The sequence below is a fragment of the Ovis canadensis genome, chromosome 6 (assembly GCF_042477335.2).
Source record: "Ovis canadensis isolate MfBH-ARS-UI-01 breed Bighorn chromosome 6, ARS-UI_OviCan_v2, whole genome shotgun sequence".
Classification (NCBI taxonomy): domain Eukaryota; kingdom Metazoa; phylum Chordata; class Mammalia; order Artiodactyla; family Bovidae; genus Ovis; species Ovis canadensis.
The window spans coordinates 62,662,502-62,687,361 of NC_091250.1; the positions used below are offsets into that span (position 1 = coordinate 62,662,502).

Genomic DNA, 24,860 nt, shown 5'->3' on the forward strand with positions numbered 1-24,860 from the left:
CTGATCCATGGAAATAAAGAGAAAAAATTCTCCAGAACAAAGTTTGGCTTAGGAAAGCATGCTTTCGCCCTCATCTGTTTTCCTTTTTTAGAAAATAGGGCTATGTCTTGGCTAATTAATTCTCCATTGATTTTATAATTATTAATATAGTCAAGACAAAATAAACCTTATTAGTGTGTGTTTTTTTCCCCAAACTGAGCCTTATTTTTCTCTCCTTGGGCTTTTAGGCAGAGAAAATTAAAAAGAAGAGGAGCACAGTCTTTGGAACTCTGCATGTTGCACATAGCTCCTCCTTAGATGAGGTAGACCACAAAATTCTGGAAGCAAAGTAAGAATCTTATTGCAGTTGTCTATTTTTATTGTGTAGAAATAAAATTTATAGACAGTTTGTTTTAATTTGTAATTATAGACAATTTTTAATTTTAATTTGTTATTTATAGACAATTTATATTTTAATTTGTCATTTAATCATGTTCTATCATATCCTTTATGCTAATTCCAAGAGGGGATAATTTCTTATGGAAATTGGTTAACTGCCTTGGTCTACTCATATAGTTGCCTGTTTTCAGTGCTATATTAAAGACTTTTGATGCAAGAAGTAATTCCTATATTGACTTTTCCAGGAAAGCTCTTTCTGAGTTGACAACTTGTTTACGAGAACGACTTTTTCGCTGGCAACAGATAGAGAAGATCTGTGGCTTTCAGATAGCCCATAACTCGGGACTCCCCAGCCTCACCTCTTCCCTTTATTGTGATCACAGCTGGGTGGTGATGCCCAGAGTCTCCATTCCACCCTATCCCATAGCTGGAGGAGTAGATGATTTAGATGAAGATACACCCCCAATAGTGTCACAGTTTCCTGGTAAGTGGTTAGTTCAAAAAAGAGTTGATACAATTTAAAAATTAACTTTGTACCATACCTTTTATGAATCATTTGCTTTGAAATCTGTAATAAAAATTTAGTTAATTCTTCATTTTTTTTTCTTTTTGTTCATTGTGTTTACTGTTTGAGAATACTGTGTAAGGTATGTGTGGTATACATATGTATGTTTGCATATATAATAGCACATCATACATGCTAAGTCATTGTATGAATGAAATGCTGAACTTTGAGGCAAAACATCTTTTCATATGATAGCATTATCTGTAGTAGAAGCTAAAAATTAGTGGAAGACCTTAGAAACCTAAGTCCAATCCTAGCTCTGCCACTCACTAACCAACTCTGTGACTTTGAGCCAATCAATTTACTTTAAATTGAGTTGCTGTCCCAATAGGCATATTTCATAGTATTTAGTTTTGCTTTTCCAATTCTGTCTTTTTATTTGAAAATATTTTCCTGCTGTATTTAACTCATAAAGCACTAAATCCATTCAACTTTAATCAAAGTTAAATGTGTTTATGTTTATAAAATAAATTTTTTTTGTGCTGGAAAGTGGTGCTTCTCCCTGAGGTGGTTTTAACATGTACAATTTTCATTATAATTGCTTTGTTATGTATGCTCTAGTCTTTGAAGATGTTTACAATGTTAAGAGTACATTTTGATAGAAAGGTGAAGTTTTAATATTTTATAATTTATTAATATTTGGAATTTTTGCAAGGTTACAGAGATTAAATTTAAAATATATATTTCTTACATTAGAAATTATTTGAAGAACTATTTATCCTTATTATTGCTTGTCTGATACGTTTTCCCAGTCTTTGTAACCCTTTTGAAACAGTATCTATAGAACAAGATTCCAAAGAATGGAACGCAAAATTTAATCATTTATCAGTTGAAAACTTACACAGAAATTTGAGACAAATCATGATATATGATGATTTTCCAGTTTAAAATTTTCTGTCCAGTTGTTAGAGCTTTCCTAAAAGTTAAGATTTAGAAAGTGTTCTAATTGTAAAGCAATTTTATGAAATAAAGCCCTAAATATTTAAAAATAATTCGTCAGTGACCTGTTTGCTTGTGTTCATATTTGAGATTTTAATTATCTAGTTTAATGGTAGACAGGTAGTACAGGCAGACTGGGGAGACACTAACCTCTTACAAGAGGAACAGGGGAGAGGGCAGATTGTACGCAGTATTTACTGTATTTACATACTGCAAGTGTGACCTCAGTCGTTTCACCTGCCACATGCTACAGAATAGTGATGATTGCAAAGTTTTATCTAGATGTGGGCCAGCTCTTCTGTCAACTTGTGTTTATCAGAATTATGTGCCCTTAGGCTGCCTTTAAGCTTGCTGTATGCAATACTGATTCATAAGTATATGGTTTTGTTTGAAAATGATAGCTTTTTAGTTACAGTTTCTCCTTAGAAACATTATTCAATATCAGAAGTATGTATATATGTATTCCCTAAAATTAACCAGTTTTTTTCTTTCCTTTTAAAGTACTTTTTGATTAGGACAAGATACCTACATGTGCATTTAAAACAAAACTTACAATTAAATGTGAATAATTTCTTTATGATTGTGATATACAGAGAAATCTGAACTTTTAAAAATAAGAAAGTACAAGAACTGATTTTAAATTCAGTATGATGTTTTAGAAATGTTGAAATTTATTATCTGTGAAAAGTAAGTTATACCAGAGATTACACTTTGAGAGCTCTGTCTCCACCCAGTGGCGCAAAAGTAATACTCTGTTTACTGACAGAAGCATAATTTCTAGACCTGATAGATAAACTCTTGGCAGCAGTACTAGGGTCTAGGGTAGAATGAAGGATCTTCATTATATATCCTTTAAAGCAGTTTTAAATCTGCACCATGGATGTGTGGTAAATTGTCTTAAGTGTGAAGTAATGACAAGGAAACCTGCCTATGGTATGTTAAGTGCCAAATAAAAGATTATAAAACCATATACAGAATAATATTGTAATATTGTATGTGTTTAAGTATGTACAAATAAAAAAAGAAAATATTATCAAAGGTTAGCTCTGTGTGGATAGGAGAACAGGTAATAGTTGTTTTCCTATGACCTTTATAGTATCTACTAAATATTTATAGTGGGATTGTAGTAGCAATTTATTTAAAATTTCTTACCATAAAGCTCTTCAGATATGCTTTAAAATGCTGAAAATAAATTACTTATTTACTATGAAGATAACATTTTGCTTTATTCATCTTTTTTTTTCTCTGAAAAAAGAAAATACGTCATCTCCCCATCCTACTAAAGTTGTTGTGTGTCTTCTAAAGCCTTTTGTACTTTTATTACATGCAACTGTAGCTGTAAGCAGTAGATACAGTTGGTTGTTTAAAAATGTACATAAATATTATCAAGCTGTAGGTATCATTTCACAACTTTTTGTTCACCGATATGTTTCAGAGAATTTCCATGCTTATATACAGATTAATTAAATTCACTAAAACTGTTTAATATGAGTTAACCACAGAGACATTACTTTATCAACAAAGGTCCATCTAGTCAAGGCTATGGTTTTTCCAGTGGTCATGTATGGATGTGAGAGTTGGACTGTGAAGAAAGCCGAGCACCAAAGAATTGACGCTTGTGAACTGTGGTGTTGGAGAAGACTCTTGCGAGTCCCTTGGACTACAAGGAGATCCAACCAGTCCATTCTAAAGGAGATCAGTCCTGGGTGTTCTTTGGAAGGAATGATGCTAAAGCTCAAACTCCAGTACTTTGGCCACCTCATGTGAAGAGTTGACTCATTGGAAAAGACTCTGATGCTGGGAGGGGTTGGGGGCAGGAGGAGAAGGGGACGACAGAGGATGAGATGGCTGGATGGCATCACTGACTGGATGGACGTGAGTCTGAGTGAACTCCGGGAGTTGTTGATGGACAGGGAGGCCTGGCGTGCTGCATTTCATGGGGTTGCAAAGAGTCGGGCACAACTGAGCAACTGAACTGAAGTGAACTGCTGAACCACAGTATATTTATTTATGTATTGTAATAATAAACTAAGATCGTGGCATCCAGTCCCATCACTTCATGGCAAATAGAAGGGGGAAAAGTGGAAGCAGTGACAGATTTTATTTTCTTAGGCTCCAAAATCACTGTGGATGGTGACTACAGTCACAGAATTAAAAGATGCTTTTTCCTTGGAAGGAGAGCTATGACAAACCTAGACAGCATATTAAAAAGCAGAGACGTCACTTTGCCAACAAGGTCCGTGTAGTCAAAGCTATGGTTTTTCCAGTAGTCATGTACGGATGTGAGAGTTGGACCGTAAAGAAGGCTGAGCGCTGAAGAATCGGTGCTTTCAAATTACGGTGCTGGAGAAAATTCTTGAGTCCCTTGGACTCCAAGGAGATCAAACCAGTCAATCCTAAAGGAAATTAACCCTGAATATGCACTGGAAGGGCTGATGCTGAAACTGAAGCCCCAGTACTCTGGCCAGCTGATGTGAAGAGCTGACCCATTGGAAAAGACCCTGATGTTGGGAAAAATTGAAGGCCAAAAAAGAAGAGGGCGGCAGAGGATGAGATGGTTAGATAGCATTGCCAACTCAATGGACATGAGTTTGAGCAAACTCCAGGAAACAGTGAAGGACAGGGAAGCCTGGCATGCTGCAGTCCATGGGTTTGAAAAGAGTCGGACACACCTTAATGACTGAACACATACACAGTAGTAAACTACAGTTTATCCATTTTTCTGCCAAGATAGGTTCTTTCTCCTCTTATGCTCTTGCAAAAAACACTGCAGTGAGTATCCTTATCTCTGTCTCCTTTTTCCTGACTTGGAGAGTTTCTCTGGGTGGACACATAGAAATCTCTTAAGTTGTTGGGAAGGCATTTCTTAAGAGTTGTTGCCAAGTTGTTTTAAAAATGGTTTATGAATTTTCAGTCCTCCCATTTTGCTAATATATGATTTTATGGCTATAGATTTTCCTCTGAGAACCACTTTACCTACAAGTTTTGATATGTGTAGTTTGATTGTCATTTAGTTTTAAAAATGTTTCCAACTTCTAACGTGTTTCTTCCTTGAGATATTAATTACCTGGGAATATATGTTTTAGTTTCCAAATGTAGTATGTTTGTTTTGTTGTTTATTTGGTCCTTAATTTTTAAAAAATATCTTTACTTATCAATTTCTAATTGTATTCTGGTTAGAGATTTGCACCTGTATAACATTTATTTTTTGGTGTCTCCTGAGACTTGGTTCATAACCTAGCATTTATTTGATTGAATATTTAAAATTTTGCACACATATCTGAAAAATATTTTCCTAGTTGTTAGTTATAGGGCACTACATTGTTAGTTAAATCATGTATTAGTTATGAAAAATCTTCTATATACCTACATTTTTGTCTACTTTTCTATCAGTTACAGAAAGATGTGTTAAGAACTCTCATATTTATCAGTTTATTCTAGTGATTCTGCTCATTTCTGTTTTATATAGTTTGAACCAAGTTATGTGGTGAATACAAGTTCACTGTATCTTTTTAGAAGATTATTCTTTTATGATTATGCAGAGGCTGCATTACAGCTAGCTAACAGTACTTTTTACTTTTCACTTTCATGCATTGGAGAAGGAAATGGCAACCCACTCCAGTGTTCTTGCCTGGAGAATCCCAGGGACAGGGAAGCCTGGTGGGCTGCCGTCTATGGGGTCACGCAGAGTCGGACACGACTGAAGTGACTTAGCCGCAGCAGCAGCAACAGTACTTTTTGCCTTCAAGTTTGTATTATTTGATATTTAAATAGCTAAAAGGGCTTTCTTTTCATTAATATTTGCCAACATAATATTTTCTCTTTCTTTACTTAAAGCTTTTTCCATCATCAGACTCTAGAATATGTCTGTATAAGAAATAGCAGTAACTGCTACTCCATTGCATTCTCTTTGAGGATCTCTGTTGCCAGCTATGGTCAACTTAATCCATTTACATTTAATCTGCTTGTTGATCCATTTGGATTTATCTCTGGCATATTTGTCTATTTTCTACACCTCTTCTCAGCTTCTCTATCATTCTCCTAAGGTTCTTCAGATGCTTTAATTTTAGACACTTCCCTCCCCATCTTACATATTAATGTTGTCTAGTATTTTCTTTTGAATACCCTGCAAAAATCATTTTTTATTGTTTTATTCCATCATTGTTGAGAAATATTTATGTATTTCTCTGTCCATTGTATTTTCTTCATTCTTTCCTTTTTTCTTCTTCCTTAAAAATACATTTTTTAATAAAAGTTCTTTCAGGGAGTGACTGGGAGTGGTAAATTTTTTCTTTGCCTGAAAATGTCTTTTTTTTCACTCTCACTTTAGGATAGTTATTTAATAGGATATCAAATTCTAAATTAATAATTGTTTCTCCCATAGTATTTTGAGAGCATTTTCTGGCCCCTTATTGTTACTGCTGAGAAGTTCTAGTAAGGTAGATTGTTCTCATTTCTTTTTAGTTAATCTCTTATTTCTCTCATTGCCTAGAGAATGTTTTCATTTTCTTTTATAATATAGTTCTATTATAATATAATTAGGTATAGAATTTTCCCCAGATACTTGGTATGCTTTTGAATCTGAAGATGTATGTCTCTTTTCAATTATGGAAAATTATTAGTAATTTTCTCTTTGAATATTATTTTTCTTCTCTCTGTTTACTCCTACTGTAATATTAGCTGTATAGAAATATAAGACTAATATTAGCCTCTAGTTACATGTTGGATTTTATTTTATATGCCATCTCTCTTAACCTTTCTTTTTATCTAACTGTGCTGCATTCAGAGAAATTGCCTTAGATTTGTCTTCTAGATTACTTATTCTTTCTGCAGCTCTAATTTTGTTTAACCTGTTGCTTGAATTTTTAATTTCAGTGACTGTTTTCATTTCTGTTCTTCTTGATTCTTCACAAAGTCTACTTGTTTTTTTTAATGCTTTTCCTTTTCTCATATTTTTAGTTTTTGTTTTATAATTTAATGATCTTAAACATCTTATTTTTTAGTTTTATTTGATAATTGTATTACTTGGTGTTCTTGATGAATTATTGCACCTGTTTCTTGAGTTTGCATAGCAGATGGCTTCTCCTGTTTTAAAGTGTTTTACTGAACTATCTTAAAGAGATTTGCTTTTTTTTTTTCTTCCTCCTGGGAGACACTTGTGAGGAGTAGGAGTAGGAGTAAGAACTGTCTTCAGGGGATTTGCTTTTTTTCCTTCCTCCTGGGAAACACTTTGTGAAGAGCTCCTCAATATGATTTCTTTTGCTCTGGCAGTAGTTTCAAGGGCTTCACCTACTCAGAACCATCCTTTTTTTTTTTTTTTTTTGTTAACTTCTTGAATTTGAGTTTCACAGACTTTTGCGGTAGTAAAAACTTGATCTCCAAGGTAGTCATGAGTTAGCTTGTACTGAGTTTGAGTATTGAACACCCAGAGTACTGATGTTTCTGCAAGAGCCTTTTTAGGTTCCTGTACCGGCAGAACATGCACTGAAGGGAGTTCCTTGTTCATTGGTCAGATTTTTTTCCAATACACTCTCCCACTGAGGAGGGTGGTGGCCCTTCCAGGACCAGGCTTTTGTCCAGAACACTCGCTCTTGATTCCTTTTCCTCCCCTTATGTGGGCTCTAGCTGTCATTTATAGCCCCCAGTTAAAACCCAAACCCTTAAGTTGCTGAGACTGAGCCCCTCCCACAGCAGTTCCCACATCACTCACAAGCCTATTAGCTCTGGCTTTAGTCTTTCTGTTTGGCATCTGAGAATTTTCTCTTCTTCCTTTCAAACTCAGCTATGCACTTAAAACTATTATTTTATTTTATTCCACATACTGAAGTATTTGAGGAGATTTAAAATATGTGGTTAGGGGCTGAGGGGTTGGGGATGGTGGTCAGCTTATCTTTGACTGCCATATTGCTAGAACCAGAAGTCCATATATTACTTACTATTTTTGGTTGTTGGTGGTGGGGGGGACCCCCTTATTCAAAACAGAATTTTACCTTCTTTGTCATAAGGAAATACAGTTTGCAAAATAGCATCATATTAAACCGCTTTGCTTCTGTATGTAATTACTGATACTAGAATGAAAAATTATCTCAGAAATAAATTTCTGTATAGTAAACTTCAGTGTTTCACTTAACTACTCTGATAAATCACAGGATGGGATGGCTGTAGACTTTCATTGAGAATTAATAATTGCCTGGAAATATTAAACATACTCACCTATGTATCGAAGAGTTTGTTACCCAAGGTCAGAGTGAACTGCTTTTTAATCCTACTTGAGTTTTATGGTATTATAACTGAGTACAGCCTTCTGTAGACCTCATTAAGCCACAAGGAAGAAGGACCCTCAACTCTAAGTGTATATATCTCTAATGGAAGGATTTGTACATTTCTTTAAGTGAAAGAGATGGCAACATATGTGAGAAGAAGAATTTTCCAAAGAATTGTAGAGTTGTAAACAATTCCATATGTGACCCATGTACTGGTTCTTATCTTTGTTACATTCTTTATTCGATTACTCAAAATTTTCCTCATGTAATATATTTAATTTTTTTCTTAAACCTTCTTAGAGACACATCTTTCCATATTTGTGAGTAATACTCAAGTTTTGCAAGCAGGGAACCCTAATTCTTCCCAGTCTTTCTCATCACTCCTAGTCGTGGCTGAATGTGGCTACATTTTACTGTATATACCAAATAAGCAGTGGCTGATGAGAGTGGCTGCATCATATGCTAAGAGCTGCAGAGCTTAATTATCTGTGTTAGCCTGGATACATTCTTTTAGTATTTGTAGGATGTTATTTCTTCTTTGGCGAAGTGATATTGGACTTTGGAAGATTCTGATATTGGAAATCTTCTAGTTTTGTAATATAGGAATAATAAGTAAGTAAAATTCTAATGGTTGGCCTACTAAATTAAAAGTATTTTCATATTGTATGATTTGTGCTTCAAAAAAGCCTTTAATAGAGGTAGTCCATTATGGAGGTAGTCAAATATTATGAAAATATTCCCTTCAATTTCATCTTCTTTTTTTCACTCCATCAAGATATTTCATTGGCTGTTTCTGTTTGAGTTGTTCATTAATTCACCCACTGAATTCATTCAGCTTACTGATTCACTCAGTAAATACTTATTGTACAGCTGCTTTTTTGCCTGGCTCTGTGCGAGTTGTTGTGATGCAGTGTTGAACATTTTACACAGTTAATTCCTTCACGAAACGTGCAGTCTAATGGAAGACCAACAAGAGCAATGCAATGAGAATAGTTTCATGATGTGAAAATACACTGTGGTATTGCCATGTGAGAACAAGGAGGGAAATGCTGACCTTCAATTTGGAGGGGCTAGGAAAGTTCCTGGAGGAGCTGCTTTTTAAGCAAAAACCTGAAATAAGAGGTCAAGGGAGAGATGAGATGAGGAATGGAACTGTGAAGTGAGTATCTTTTCCTAGTGTTCCTATAACAGAGAAGAGGGACACCAGTTCCAAATTAGAGGCTAGATAAATAGGGCATTCTAAGCCATGTTAAGGTGTTTGGCTTTATCCTACTCCTAGAATTAATGGGAGTCAAGTGTTCTGGGTAATAAAATGTCATATTCCTTTTCCATCATAAAGAGGTTGTAGAGGCTGCTGCATAGAGAGTAAGTTGGAGGAGAAAGATCAGTTACTAGTCTGGTACAGTGGTCCAGCATAAAGCAGTGGTGGTGGAGGGGGGAGTGGACAGATGTGAGAGAGACTGAGGAGGTGGAACTGGAAACATGTTACGATTAACTAGATGGAGACTGTGATGAAGGAAGAAGAGTGTCAAGAATATCTGGTGTGTCCAATTCATATAACTAGGTGAGGTGTGATGGCTCTTTTTTTTTTAAACCAAGGTGAAAAACAGAGAAGGAGGAGTGTGTTTGGGAGGAAAATGTTGAATTCAGTATGGACATCTGTGGAATACTTAAATGTCCAGTAGGCAGGTGCATGTGAAGTTCCAGCGTTTAGAAAAAAGATGAAAGCTGGAGTCGCAGATTTGGACTTCTGTTGACTGCAAAGGATAGTTGAAGTAATGGGAGTGGATGAAACTTGTTGAGAAGAAAAAGTGGAACAAGCACAGAACAAGGCCTAGAATAGAACTTTGAAGCAGTGAGTAAAGGAAGAGGTGAGAAGATGGTTGGAGAAGTCGAGGAAAGGACAGACTGATGTCACGTGCTGATTCAGTGGTAAGAAAGGATGGAGATACTCACTGAACTTAGCAGTGAGGACGTTTATCTTAACTTTGCTAACAGTAGTTGTAGCGAAATCATATGGAAGCACTTTACCATTTCTTTCCTGAGGGAGTGAAGATAAAGTAGAGGAGGCTTTCGTGATCATTTACATGAAAAGGAATAGCGATGTCCGCTGAAAACAGTCTGAGCGTAGAGGAGGCTTTGTTGTCACTGTTGTGGTTTATCTGTTTCTCGGGTTTGTTTTTTCAACTTTTATTTTTAAGTGCTGATGGGAAATGGAAGAGGAGAAGATGAAAATAAAGGCAGCAGAAGGGACAGTCAGTAGAATAGGGTCATGGAGCTGAGGGTTGAGAATGGGACAGTAGTGGAAGGAACAGGACGTGTGAGCTTGAAAGGTAGAAATGTGATCAGAGTCTAGATTACTTGGTATCTTAAACTTATACTATTTCAAAAATGGGAGTTTTGAATAACAGTAAGACCAAGGCATGAGAGTGGGTGGTGGAGTAGAATAGAGGTGAATGTCTGGTGAGAAGAGATGAGAAGCATGATTGGTTAAGGTGATAGTCTTCTGGATGAGATGGCTCAAGTTGATGAGAGGTAGGATGAACTGGGAAGAGAATGACTGAACAGCAAGTGCCTAGTGAGATGGAAGTGAGAAATTCATATGTGAGCTTAATAGTGTGAGCAGTGAAGAAACACATTTTTATAAAAGGAGTGAGAGTTTACAGACAATATTGGGGGATGAGAAGGCCATCAATGTGATGTTCTCATGCCACAGATGGGAGTTGTGTAAGAATGAATAGCTTCAGCTTGAACAGGTGTTCTTAGGAGAGCTCTGTTTCCATTAAGGCAAAGAAATGAGGTGCCCATTCAATGAAGATTTAAGCATGTAGGGGAAGTATGTCTACAATCAGCATAGGTCTAGACTGAGACTAGGAGCGGGTAGAAGGTAATCTAAGGCTTCTGGTTAGTTCCACGATAGTCAGTGTTTAAGAAACAAATTTGTATCTAACCTTTGCCTAAAAAGTAGTGAGACTATATAAACAATATTTAGTGATTCTTGATTTAAAATGTCTCAATGTTCAAACAAGTTGTGCTGTCTTTATGCTGTGTTGATTTTTAAACGTAAGGATTTGTTATCGTAGATAAATACTACTAAGCTTTTAGATTAGTAATGTCAGTTATTATATTAAACCTCAAGTGTTTGTGTTCACGTCTGTTAATTTTTTAGACCTGCTTTCATTTTTGTTACATTTTGTTGCTTCTCAGCTTTCCTGAGAATCATAGGTTATAGAGGGTGGTAATAAGTGTGCAGTTACTCGCTGGAGTAACGGTAGACGCCCTGGTGACAGTGCCACCAGCTCTCTTCAGTGTGTCTGTGTAGCACGCATGAAAGGGGCGCTGGGTTTTATGAGCATTGTCATCTGTTTCTGCTTGGTTTTCAGGGACCATGGCTAAACCCGCTGCATCACTGGCCAGAAGCAGCAGCTTGTGTCGCTCCCGCCGCAGCATCATGCCGTCCTCCCCCCAGTCTCAGCGAGCTCAGCTTCCTGCTCACACTCCTCATCCGTCACACCCGCGGCACCCCCACCATCCGCCGCACACGCAGCACTCGTTGCCTTCGCCTGATCCAGATATCCTCTCAGTGTCAAGTTGCCCTGCTCTTTATCGAAATGAAGAGGAGGAGGAGGCCATCTACTTCTCTGCAGAAAAGCAATGGTACTGGCAATGAATGAAGTACAGTTTGTGTCTGGCTGGGTTGGGGGAGGAAGGAGGTGGGTGGGTACGAGTGGAGTGTGGTAGAGATTTTCTGTTGCTGTGTAACGCATTACCACAGGCTTCATGCCTTCTAACATCACCCCATTTATTAGCTGTCAGTTCTGCATGCTAAAGTCCAAGCTTGGTGTGGCTGGGTTTTCTGCTGAGGGTCTCATGAGGCGAAAACCAAAGTGTTGGCTGGGCTTTGTTCTTATCTGGAGCTTGCAGGGCCTCATCAAAGTTCACTTGGTTGTGGCAGAGTTTGGTTCCTTGTGGTGCTAGGACTGAGGTGCTGGTTTCTGCGTGTGCTCTCAGCTGGGGTGCTCTCAGTTTCCAGAGGCTGCCTGCTATTCCTTGCCATCTACGTGTGGCCTCTATGCCTCCTTTGCTTGGAATCTATGCCTTCCTTTATCTCCGATCTTTAGACACAAATTTAAAAGGCTTACTTGGATAATAATCTCTCCATATTAAGATGAACAGATTTGGTCCTTAATTGTACCTGCAAGATCCCTTCACAGCAGCACCTATGGTAGTGATGGTTAATAACTAACTGGGAGAAGATGTGTGTGTGCCAGGGCTGGGAACTGGGGAACCATCTTAGAAATCTGCCCACTGCAGACCTAGGATATTTTGAGATATAACTATTAGAGGCCATTGAACACAATTGACTCAAGTCTCAGAATATCAGCCTGTCTAATGAAGAGTTGACTCATTGGAAAAGACCCTGATGCTGGGAGGGATTGGGGGCAGGAGGAGAAGGGGACAACAGAGGATGAGATGGCTGGATGGCGTCACTGACTCAATGGACATGAGTTTGAGTGAACCCTGGGAGTTGGTGATGGACAGGGAGGCCTGGCGTGCTGCAATTCATGGGGTCGCAAGGAGTCGGGCATGACTGAGCGACTGAACTGAACTGAATGAACAGTTTTATATGTAAACTGTAAAGGCATGAGCCTCAGTATGCTTGAGCACAAAGAAACATTAAATATGAATGCCTCGGGTTTTAAAATATTTGTTGCCACTTAATGATTTGTTCTGTTGCATGCTAGTACTTGCTAGTGAGCATGCAGAATCAGATGCTAAAGGTGTAGGAACTTAAAGGAGGAACTTATATTCACAACAGTTTCTTTTTCTATAAAATGGATATAGTAGCAGTGTGTTCTAGTCCAGTGAGACCTCATGTTGTTGGGAATCTCTCTTTCTAAACCGTATTCCTTTGTTGGAGGAGGAATAAGTGAGAGGAAAACTGTTAATAGTTTCTGATCCTGCTACTTAATAGCTACGTAGCCTGACTTCTTACTGCCCTCCTAAGAGAAACAAAGCCAGAGGGAATGGTCTGGACATTTTCCATGAGCCCTGGTGGCTCTCTGTCGTGATTTTTTTTTCCTTTAACATATAATTGTTTTACTTACTAGTAGAAGTAAAATGTATGATTAGCAGGTGATCAGTATGGCATACTCCTAAGGAGATAGAACAAGTTTTGTATCCTCGTTGCTACTGAGAATTTGCTGCAGCTTTGCCTGGTTAACACTTTATAGTTAGCTTTTTTTGTCTAGCTTTTGCAGTGTAACGGTAGTCACCAGTAAGATGGCTTTACTGACAAAACTAATTCTGTGTGGCTTACAGAAATTGGTAGGAAAACTCTAGAATTAAAATTCTTGTCTAGAATTTTTTGCAGGGATGGAAATGTTCAGTCCTTGTTTCAAAGAGCACTGTCAGAAATTCACAGCTCACTGATAAATATGAGAAGAATTTAGATTCGGAAAATGTCCTCTTCTCTTATTTTAGTCTTTTAAGTGTTGAACCTCCAGAATCCTTACAAAATGATAATAAATAAAGCACTTACTATTTACTTATCTTTTTATGTTCTATACATTATTACATGTACACACTCATTTAAACCTTGCTTTAAGTCTTGTTATACATGCATTAAACTTACATAAATTCAACTACATGTCAATATGGGGGAAAAAAGGTAGAAAAATGACATAAATGGTATATGCAATTAAGTTCAACATTCCAAAGAATATATGTTGTAGAAAAAAATGGGAGATTTTAAGGTGCACTGGACCTGTATTCCAAATTTGACTAAGTTATACAGAAGAAGCAACACTTCAGATTAGTATTGTTTTGAAATTAGGATGTGAGAACTAGAAGAAATATTAGAAATTAATCAAATTATCTTACTTTGTCAGGAAAATTGAGATCTGATTAAGTGATTTGCCCAAGGTTGTACAGCTGATTAATGGCCGGACCAGGACTGGAATCAAGGTTTCCTAACTTAGACCAATATTCTGTTTACACATTATTTAGATTTTAGAAACTAGATTTTGGAATATTTTAAACCTAGTTTAGAATTTCATAGACAAAGCAGCCAAAGAACATAACAGAATAAAGAGTAAATTCATAAAATTTTAACTAAATCAGCTTCTGATTCTGGAAGCTGAACAGCTTCTAGGAATGGTGACGTGTGTATATATATATATATGCACTATTTGATTAATGGACATCTACTCCAGAAAGAAGCCTTGCAGAAAAGTCCTTACCAGTGATTGATTTCCGAGTCATTTCTTGCTGTCTGAACTGCCTCTTGCCCCCTGTTAGCACTATCCATTATCAAGTTGTAAAAGCATTTGAAAAATTATGTAGTACATGTAACTGTATAAAATGAAAGCATCATTTAAATCTCTTATTTTCCCAGGAGATCTTCTGCCTTCTGAGAGCTTGTGGTGTAATAGACAATCTGCACATACATGTATGTGTAAAGTTCATAGAAAGACTAAATAAATCAGCAATCTAATATGTATCTAAAGTATGATATTAAAATGCATGTCAGAAGCCACAAACATGCACCTCCTAATGTGAATCATGATAGTAATCATAGTTCATCCAAAGTGAGAGATGATTCACTTCATTCACTCTGTGAATACGAATTTAGTCCTTGCTGTGTGTTGTGTACTTGCTAAAAAAACTTGAGCTGCCAAGACGGGTGAGACAAGGTCCTGGCCTAGTTCCAGCTGGTGGATGATGGTCATATGTGTTCCTGCCTTTCTGTCTTCAGTTCTTTTCCTTCTCTCACCTTATTTCTTTTGCCAGTTACGTTTTTACTCTGCCCCTACCTTGACTGTACTTTTCATTTCGTAGTCATTCCTTTGATAGAGTGAATGCTGTTCATCTCACCTGGATGGTACATACGAAAATGAATATAACATGATCCCTATTCTTCCCTCCCTTTCTGCCTTATTTATTAAATATCCCCATTAGCTTGTCACTGCTCCAGGAAAAAACAAGTTAGTAAGACTCCCTGTCTTCATTCAGTCTCTTTTCTTCTGAGGAAACTGACTGTAAACAAGTTAATATAAAATATTTTAGGTAGTGATAAGTTCTGGGGAGCTACACAAAGACAGGTAAAAGAGAGAAAGCTGCTTTGAATAGGGTGACTGGGGAGGCATCTCTGGGAGAGAATATTTGAGCAGGGATGTGAATGACAGGGAGAAGTGAGCCATGCAGAGAAGAAGAGAGGAGAAGGATGAGGCAGAGGGAGCAGTAAGAGCAGCAGCCTTGAGGCAGTCGCAAGGTCGGCATGTGGCAGGAGCAGGGCAGAGGCTGAGAACGGCACGGCGTGCAGCGGGAGGGGCAGCCGGAGGCCTGACCGTCCTGGTCCTGGTGGACTTTGGCAAGGACTGTGGGTTCTAGCCTAAGCAAGTGAGGAAGCGTTGGAAAGTTTCTTGAGCAAAGGAATGCTCTGGTCGAGTTTTTAAAAACCACTTTAAGGGGGCTGTTCAGAGAAGTAACTGAGAGGGGAGAGCCAGAGTGGAAGCCAGGAAGCTGCTGCAGTCCTTGAGGTCGGGCAGGAAGAGGGATAGTGGCAGCAGGGCAGGCAGAAAAAGAGGCAGCTTCGAGGCATATTTGGAAGGAATAGCTAATAGCATTTACTGTATGTTGCCTTTGGGGTTGTAAACTTTATTTTCCTGGTCTTCTTTATTTCTCTTTCAGCTATGGAGAAAGTGAGAGAAATCACAGAGGAATAAAGTGAGAATTTATTAAGCAGCGCTGTGTCATTGCCTTTCACCTGCCATCCACTCCCTGCCCTGGTCTTCCCTTCTTTTTTAAACTTGGGAGAGGCTATATTTTAGCTTAGTATATTCTTTTCTTTCTTCCTTAGGAAGCTATATTCAGTCAATTTAATGACTGAAAAATAAAAGGAGAGGCAGCGACTATAATTCGTCTTCTCAACTAGATGTCAAATGTATGATTTCATAAGAAAAGTTTTCAGTATGGAAACAAGACACAGAAGTAGCTGAGTGATAAAAGTCTGTAAAAATCAAACATTTTCATCTCTCTAACAATTGAAGGAGTTGTAACTTCAGTTATAATGTTTTCTAGATTGTTTATCATAGTTGATATTTAAAATTAAACATTCCATTTTGATAAATAGATTACTTAGAATAGCGGTTTTCTAATTCTGTTCAAATGTGTGCAGAACGACAGCTTAGACTATGGAAGTCGCTTTGGTTAGGATCCACTGGAACGGGTGCTGGTTCCCTTAAGAACGCACTGACAGAATTCTGCCTTTGCCTCTCTCTCATCCAGGGAAGTGCCAGACACAGCTTCAGAATGTGACTCCTTAAATTCTTCCATTGGGAGGAAACAGTCTCCTCCTTCAAGCCTTGAGATATACCAAACATTGTCTCCTCGAAAAATTTCGAGAGATGAGCTCTCTCTAGAGGATTCATCGCGAGGAGATTCGCCCATAACTGCAGACATCTCGCGGGGTTCTCCTGATTGCGTGGGTCTGACGGAAACTAAGAGCATGATCTTCAGTCCCGCCAGCAAAGTATACAATGGCATCCTGGAAAAATCGTGTAGCATGAACCAGCTCTCCAGTGGCATCCCCGTGCCTAAACCTCGCCATACGTCGTGTTCCTCCGCGGGCAACGACAGCAAGCCAGTGCAGGAAGCCCCAAGTGTTGCCAGGATAAGCAGCATCCCACATGACCTTTGCCATAACGGAGAGAAAAGCAAAAAGCCATCAAAAATTAAAAGCCTTTTTAAGAAGAAATCTAAGTGAACTGGCTTGGCTGACTTGGTGTAATTCCATTCAAGTGACATCTTTAAACTTTTATCTCCCATCCTTCACTTCCCCTTTTTTGTTTTAATTTTAGGAATGTAACTCCGTTGAGGCTTTCCAGACTGGATGCCATAGTGGAATGTCCTTAAAGGCAACTGTCTACTGTCTGCTTATTTAAATGACTATATAATCAATATGTCAAGCCAGTTATTACTGAAAAATCATTAAGAGATGAGACAGTTTACAGTCGTTTTGCCTATTTATTTCTGCTTTGTTATTAGTGATGTATATACACATTTTGTTGAAAGCCACTATGGACTTACAAGCTTTAATGGACTAGTAAGCCAGCATGGGCTTGCAAAAATTTCTTGTTTACCAGAGCATCTTCTTATCTTTCCACAGAGCTATTTACATCCTGGACTGAAATAACTTTAAAGGAGTAAAACTAATTGCACTACTGTTTTCCAGACTGGAAAAAAATCCCTGCAAGTGAAACTGTATAGAGTTTATAAAATGACTACGGATAGGGGACTGTTTTCACTTTTAGATCAAAATGGGTTTTTAAGTAGAACCTAGAATTTCTAATTGACTTGATTTCTGGAAATGAAAACCCGTGCTTTTATTATGGGACGCTTCTTTAAATGCATTTAACATTGTAAGTTTCAAGTCCTGCTGTAAAGATCATGTTGTTTTGTTTATCCCAGGGCTTTCACTGTGATTTTCTGCATTGCAGGCTGTATGATAAAATATAAATAATTTAAAGAGAGAAGGCTTTTAATTCCTTACACAAGTAGAAGAGTTAAAAAACTTGATTGACGGACTTAAAACATTCACAAGCATATACTGAGGTGGGGGAATGTAGGAATTCAGGCACTTGTTTACAGACTTAATAACTGCAAAGGATTTATGGTTTGTGAAAAACTTGTACTGTGGAAAAGATAATAAATCTCAGACATTATTGTGTGGGACTGTGCTGATTTTTGTTGATAACACTCCACTAAGAACACTATATGTTTTCTGGAGAGCTGTGTAAACTGTCTTCTTGCTTAACTGCAATGTAAGAAATAGTGATGTTTTGAAAGCAAGTTGTCAACAAATTTCTTTCTATTTTATATTGTTTGTCATATTTTTATGTAGTTTGAAATGTTTAAATGTTCTAATATCAAGATTAACAAATATAAATTTATGGTGCATTTAGATTGTGTTGTATTAATTTGTAAAGTTTGTTAAAATGATAGCATATGATAAAGGTAACTTACTGTGAAGATTGTCACGTGGAGCAACAAAGTACATTAATATCTGAGGAGTTTCTGCTAAAACAAATTCTTTTAAAAATTCAGTCAAAATGATCTGGTTAATGCAGTGTGGGTGGATGCTTGGTGCATATTAACTAGAATGGTGTTTCAGCTTTATGGCTGTAACTGGTAATGTCCAACTCAGTCCTGTTTAGATGAAAATGCTGATTAAACAATCAGCATTGAGACTTACTCCAAAGAAATACTTCAGTGAGAATATGAACAGTTTCCCAACAACTCCTGTAAATTTTGCATACTTTAATGCAGTTGTTAAACTGTTAAGGTCTTGAATGATTTTTATATATACAGATATTTATATATTTAGTAGACAGTGGTATAAGTTAAATAATTTGACTGAAATGAACATAGCGTTTTGGAGTAATTGTAAGTTAACCTGAAAGGTCAAGAGTTGAGGAACATAGGCCCGAAAGCTGTTGAGGAAGGGGAAAAACTGCATAAAGAGTTGAAAAGCGTTCTTGAAAGTTTCTTCAGAATGAAGGGAATATCTTCTTTCTTCTTACAACCAGGCAGAAGTTCTTCCTTCTGAAAACTGCAGAAGGAATGAGAACTTTTCAGTTTGATGAAAAGGAAAGGTAAAAGCTGCAGAGTGTGGAGTGGGGCTGGGAGGAGGAAGGGCTCTAGGAATGCCCAGCAAGGCCCTTGCTCAGGGTTACAAGGGATCCTGGATCAGAAACACCTGTATGCTAGAACTTAGGGTTGGGAGTGGGAGAGGCCAACCTAAGTAGAATGTGGGCTGTCATAAGTCAGAGAATGCATCGTTTGTGCTAGATTTCATACACTTTTTATAAACAGATTCAACCAAGGAATACTTGTTGCTGCTCCATGTTGCTTGTAATGTTTACTTAGTACAATGCTCCATATTCGTAAATTCAAAAGATAATTTGAGTTTTGGAAAGCCACAATAATTCCATATCACATCATTTACACATGAAGAGTTGGATGTTAGTATAAACTTTTGAACTTAACCTATTTGTAACCCTATTTTAAGCTTATAAAAACCATGGTATTTTCCTGATTTTAAAAGTTATTACTTATAAAAAATGTTTCATGATAGAAAAGTATGAAGAAGAAAAACAACCAAGCAGGTCAAATTCTATTGCCTAAAGTAATCCTTTTAATATTTGGCATGATTTCTTCTAGATCATTTTCTATATATTGATACATACTTTACATAATTGAAATCATCCTATATATCTTTATATTATACTTTTTCACTTAATATAAGCATTTCTCCATCATTAGTAAAAACTCTTTAAGAGCAACATTTTAGTGATTGTGTGATTTCAGGAGCAACATTTTAATGATTGTATGATATACTATTGTATTGATTTACATTATCTTTTTAAACATTCTTTTATTATTAAACATTAGGCTGTTTCCAGATTTCTAATATATGGAATGCTAGCATTTAAGATTTGTTGAGCACCCTGTATGCCAGGGACTGTTCTAAACTCTATGTTCTCATTTAATTTTTACACAAACCTTCTAAGGTATGATTTTTTTCTTTTTTAAAAATCATTTTACTGATGAGGCAGCTAAGTCCAAAAAATTAATTATTTGCTGAAGATCATTAGCAAGTGATAGAATTATGCTAACTTCTAAGTCATACTGCATAAATTCTAAAGAACATTCTCTTCCTTGGAATACATATTTTTAGAAAAGCATAAAGACTTAGTTTATGTACCTGCATATGTGTTTGTATGTATACACATGGAGTCTTACATGTATACCTTGATGGTGACTGAAAATTCTTTCTCCATGTAGCTGTGTTATATTCCCCTAATATCTGAGTGTACAAGTGCCTTTTTACTTCATATCATCATTTCTGAATTATCATTTGGTTAAAACTTCACTATTTTAATAAGTTTTTTTTTTATTAGGTAAATAATATCTAGTGTGGATGGAAAGGTTTTTTTATGCCATGTGTTTTTAATTTCAGTGAATTATTTCTTCATGTCCTTTGCCCATTAAGTGCTTGGGGTCCTAGTGTTTTTCTCAATCTTTTACGCAGTCTTCAAATGCTATTGTATTCTTTACTTACTAACTAGAACAGTGAATTTTTTTTTATCAAATAGCATTTTACAAGTTTATTTTTAAAAGTAAGCTGAAGAAAACATACCTTTAAGTTTTAGTCTTACTGCTCTCCTCTTTTTAGGTGTTGAATGAGAAACTAGGTTCCCGCCCCCCCTCCTCCAATAGCAGGTAAGAAGCATTCAGAATCTGCTTAATTCATTCAACAAGTATCTAATTGCTTACCATGTACCAAACATTATGATACGCTCCAGAGGTATCGAGGCTAAAGTGACAGGTACCTCCCCTAAAGAAACTTGTTATTTAATAGGGGAGACAGGTCATAAACCCTAACATAAGGGCAGTAATAGAAATACAAACCAAATGTTGGGAAGAGGGATTATGTAACTCAAAAGTATTTATTAGATCAAGGGTAATTTGATGGTGTTAATTTGCTAAGGATGTGGAGAGGTTTGCTATGGCTGAAATATGCCAAGTCCAAAGGCAAGTTTTAGGGCTTACTACTAACTAGTAGTCTAGTTCCAACAAGTGAGCTTGCAGTTATTGAGTTCCAGCAAAACACTTTGTGATAGCTGTGAGGGTGCTCATTCTGGGATAAGTTGTTCACCAGAGAGAAACACTGAGCTACTGCACAAGAGTCCTGATAGTACCGTAAGACTTTCCCTCCCCACCTTCTCAACCCTAAAACAAAGCAGTCTGTTGGAATACACTCCAGATTTCCCAAGTAGGCCTGATTTGATCTTTCGGTAACTCATTTTTCTGAGGAAACTCCATACTGTTTTCCATCGTGGCTGAACCAGTTTACATTCCCACCAACAGTGTGGGAAGGTGGTTCTCTCCACACCCTCTCCAGCAGTTTTTAATTGTCAACTTTGATGATGGCCATTTTGGCAGGTGGAAGGTGATAATCCTCATTGCAGTTTTGATTTACATTTCTCAATTGGTATCAGAAGGTCTTCAGGCCAGTTTTCAGATGTTGCCTCAGTCCCGTCACTGGGCTTTACTGAGGTTATCTATGGGTCTCTGACCCACAGGGTCCTATCCATGACAGTGTGTGTTGTGGGCCCAGGTAGGACATTGTAGGGAGGACTCAGTGCAGATCTTGATTTCTTATCTGCGAGAAAGGATTGAGGCAATGCCCAGGATTCCTCCTTGAGCTAGTTTTGACTGCCAGGGTCTCCATTATCCCGATGTTTGATCTTTTACTGCTTATGTTGCAGTATCTTCATTTGCCTTTAAAAATGAGAGAGCAAGCAGATAAGGAGAGCAGTTGTGCAGTTTGTGGGAGTCACAGTGACTCGGCCCCTCCAAATCCCCACTCTTGAAGGCAGCAGGAGAGTCGCCCTACTCTTCCCACATCTTGCCTGGTTGGCCTGGCAGGTTCTAGTCCCTTGTAAGCAGGGCTCTAAGAAATCTTACCTGAGTCAAACTTGTCTTGCTTCCAACTGCCACATTTTAGTTTCAGATAGTTGTGTGACATTGCAGCCATTCCAGTGTTGCCGTTCTGTTGAGAATACCTGGTGTCTATTTCTGGTAGAGGTCCATCACCTCTTTAATTGGAGCTTCTTAGTTCTAAAGTATCCACATGGGCTGATTTCCCATGTGTGAGAACATTAACTTCTGGAATCTCTCACATACCTCCAGTCCCTGGGATTTGATAGATCAGAGGGAGATTGAAGGGCAATACCACTTGGGAACTGGAAAAGGTTTCTAGAATAAGTATGTGGCTTTTTTGTTTTGTTTTTGAAATACCAGCAATTCAGCTTTGGTGCTTCTCCTTGAAAAAGCTTTCAATTAACACTCAAGATGTGCCTCTGTAGTCAAAAAGTTCTGTGACAGGAAATTAAAGAGGGGCTGGTTGAGGGTGGGTGGGGGATGAAGCCCGGGTGCAGCAGTGACCCAGAGGTTACCTTGGACCTATAACATAAAGGTAAGATAATAAACCTGGGAATACGACCAGGGCATGGAACCTCAGGAAAGAAGAGGACAAGTAGGGAGAGAAAAGGTGCATTTATTGTCAAATCACCAAATCTTGTTCATTTAATTCCTGAACATCTCAGCTAATGCCTCTGCTGCCCCGGGGCCTTGCTTTCTTCATTTCTCATCTTATTAACTTTAAACGGCCTTACCATCTTTCATTCACTTGGCGAGCTTTCCAAGCTGCAGGATGGATTTGTCTCTGACTAAAATCTCTCTATGCCTCTCTGTTGCCTGTACGATAAAGTAAACTTAAACTAGCAAAAGACCTTGGTGTCCTGGGCCTGTTTGCTTCTCCAGCCTCATGGCTTCACAAGGACACAGCCATGTGTAACCTCCAGTTATGCTGAACCAGATGGAGCTTTCTGAAAAGCCAGGCTACTGCTTTTGCCTGGAATGTCCTCTCCTGTCTTGGGCCATAAACTCTTAAAGTTTTAGCTCGGCTCAGGCGTCTCCAGGAAGCCTTCCATACACGCCCCGATCTGAGCATGATAGACCACTCCTGTGAATGTCCAGAACTTGATGTTTATTCTGGTGTTTGTCACATCAGATTATTAATATATGGAAGTATTGAGTTGTTTTCCCAATAAACTGAACTGCTTAAGAGCAGGGACTCTGCCTTATCTTGCTTTGAAGTCCCGAGGACTGAAAGTTCAGTCACTGAATACATTACTTGCCTGACAAATGAATAAATAACAGACATTACTGCTGCCTTCAAGTTTCAGACTGTTAGGGCAGTCACAAGTTTAATGATTAAAAGGCAATTCAAGACTATTACCTCATATAAATGAGCATAGTATGGCTGTATTTCCATTGTCTTATAATGCAGATTCCAAAGAAGGAAGAGAACGAGATGGTGTGGGGGTAATGAGTGTTTTCTTTGTGAGATGTATTTTCAGAGCTGGGTTCTATCCCTGGGTCAGAAAGATCCCCTGGAGAAGGAAATGGCAACCCACTCCAGCATTCTTGCCTGGAGAATTCCATGGACAGAGGAGTCTGGTGGGCTATAGTCCATGGGGTCGTAAAGTTGGACAAGACTAAGTGACCAACTTTCACTGAATGAGGAGTGCTGTCTGAATAGGCCTAAAAGAAATGGTGTCAGAATGGCTGGCTTCTTTTCTTTCAGGCTCTGTTCAGGTGTTCCGTCTGTGCAGTTGCTTAGCTTATCCAGTCCTGCTGTTCACTTGAGCTTTTAATGACTGTTCCACATATCTGGTAATTAATGGGATCCTTATATCATTAGATCTTATTCTTTTAGTAAGTATATAGTGAGAGCCTATGCTCTGCTGAGTGCTGAGCACAGGACAATAAGATAAACATAGTCTTCACCTCACTTGTTGGACAAATCCATAAATAGCTGTTTAAATCACCCTGTTTGTTATTAGGGGGCTTCCCAGGTGGCACAATTGATAAAGAACCTGCTTGTCAATGCAAGAGATGTAAGAAATGTGGGCTTCACGGTCCCTGGGTCAGGAAGATCCCCTGGAGGAGGGCACAGCAACCCACTCCAGTATTCTTGCCTGGAGAATCCCATGGACAGAGGAGCCTGGAGGGCTGCAGTCCGTAGGGTTGCAAAAGAGCCGGACATGACTGAAGTGACTTAGCACATTTAGTTTGTTCTTGGTGCTATGAAGAAAATGGTCACAGAGCCAGGCAGGTATTTAAATGAGCTTTAACTCCATTAAAGGGCAGGAAGGGCCTTACCAAGGAAGTGATTTTGTGCTTAACCCTGCAGAGTTAATAGGAAACAGACAAAGAGGAGATCCAAGTTTTTGAATGGCCCAGGCAGTGGTAATATAGAAGGACTTGGGAGGAAAAGCATCAGGTGTGTGTAAGAAACTGAAGGAAGGCTGGATGGTAATGAGGAAGCGAGAGAACCCAGAGAGAGCAATGCCTTGCAGGTCATATTTAAGACAGTAGACGTGCTCCTGAGACCGTGGGAAATCATTGAAAGGGTTAAGTGTGGGGAAAATGATTCTTCTTAAATTTATTTTACATTTCTACTGCTTCCAGATAGCTTGAGGGGTAAACACTGTTGATTTATGTATCCTTATATTCTCTCTTAGCACCTGTCACTAAATCAAATACTTAGTAAATATTTAGCAACTTGGTTTCCAAGTGGAGGGAGACAAGTGCAAGGGTGAGACTGAGGAGGGTAATTCAGAAGACTGATACAGACTCTAGAAAGAGCCAGGGAAAGGCACGGGGAGCCTTGGAAGTCTGGTGGTTCTACTTCCCTTTGGTTAGAAGTTTGTTTTATAATAGCTGGGATTGCTGTGGCAAAACACCATGGACTGGGGGCTTCAACAACAGAAACTGATTTTCTCACAGTTCTGGATGCTGAAACAGATTAAGCTACCAGCACGACTGGGTTCTGGTGAGGCCTCTTCCTGGTTGCAGACATCTAGCTGCCTTTTTGCTGTGTCCTCACAAGGCAGAGAGGGGAGCAAGAGACGGGGAACGCTCAGGTTCTATCAGGTTAGGATTCCATTGTGTGGTTTCACTGAACCTTAATTTCCTCCTTGAACTTCCCTGGTGGCTCGGTGGTAAAGAATTCACCTACCAATGCAGGAGACGCAGGTTCAATCCCTGGGTCGGGAAGATCCCCTGGAGAAGGAAATGGC

At 38.2% G+C, this 24,860-nt stretch overlaps 1 protein-coding gene across 2 annotated transcripts in view; it reads left to right on the plus strand.

Moving 5' to 3' along the window:
- STIM2 (stromal interaction molecule 2) overlaps nt 1-18,109 on the plus strand; it is a 183,721-nt gene extending 165,612 nt beyond the window's left edge. For both annotated transcript variants that reach the window (XM_069593824.1, XM_069593825.1), the window contains 4 exons: nt 228-328; nt 624-862; nt 11,529-11,802; nt 16,435-18,109. In XM_069593824.1, coding sequence (XP_069449925.1) covers nt 228-328; nt 624-862; nt 11,529-11,802; nt 16,435-16,912 — 1,092 coding nt within the window. In that variant the 3' untranslated portion in view covers nt 16,913-18,109. The remainder of the gene's footprint in view (nt 1-227; nt 329-623; nt 863-11,528; nt 11,803-16,434) is intronic.
- The last annotated feature ends 6,751 nt before the right edge of the window (nt 18,110-24,860 follow it).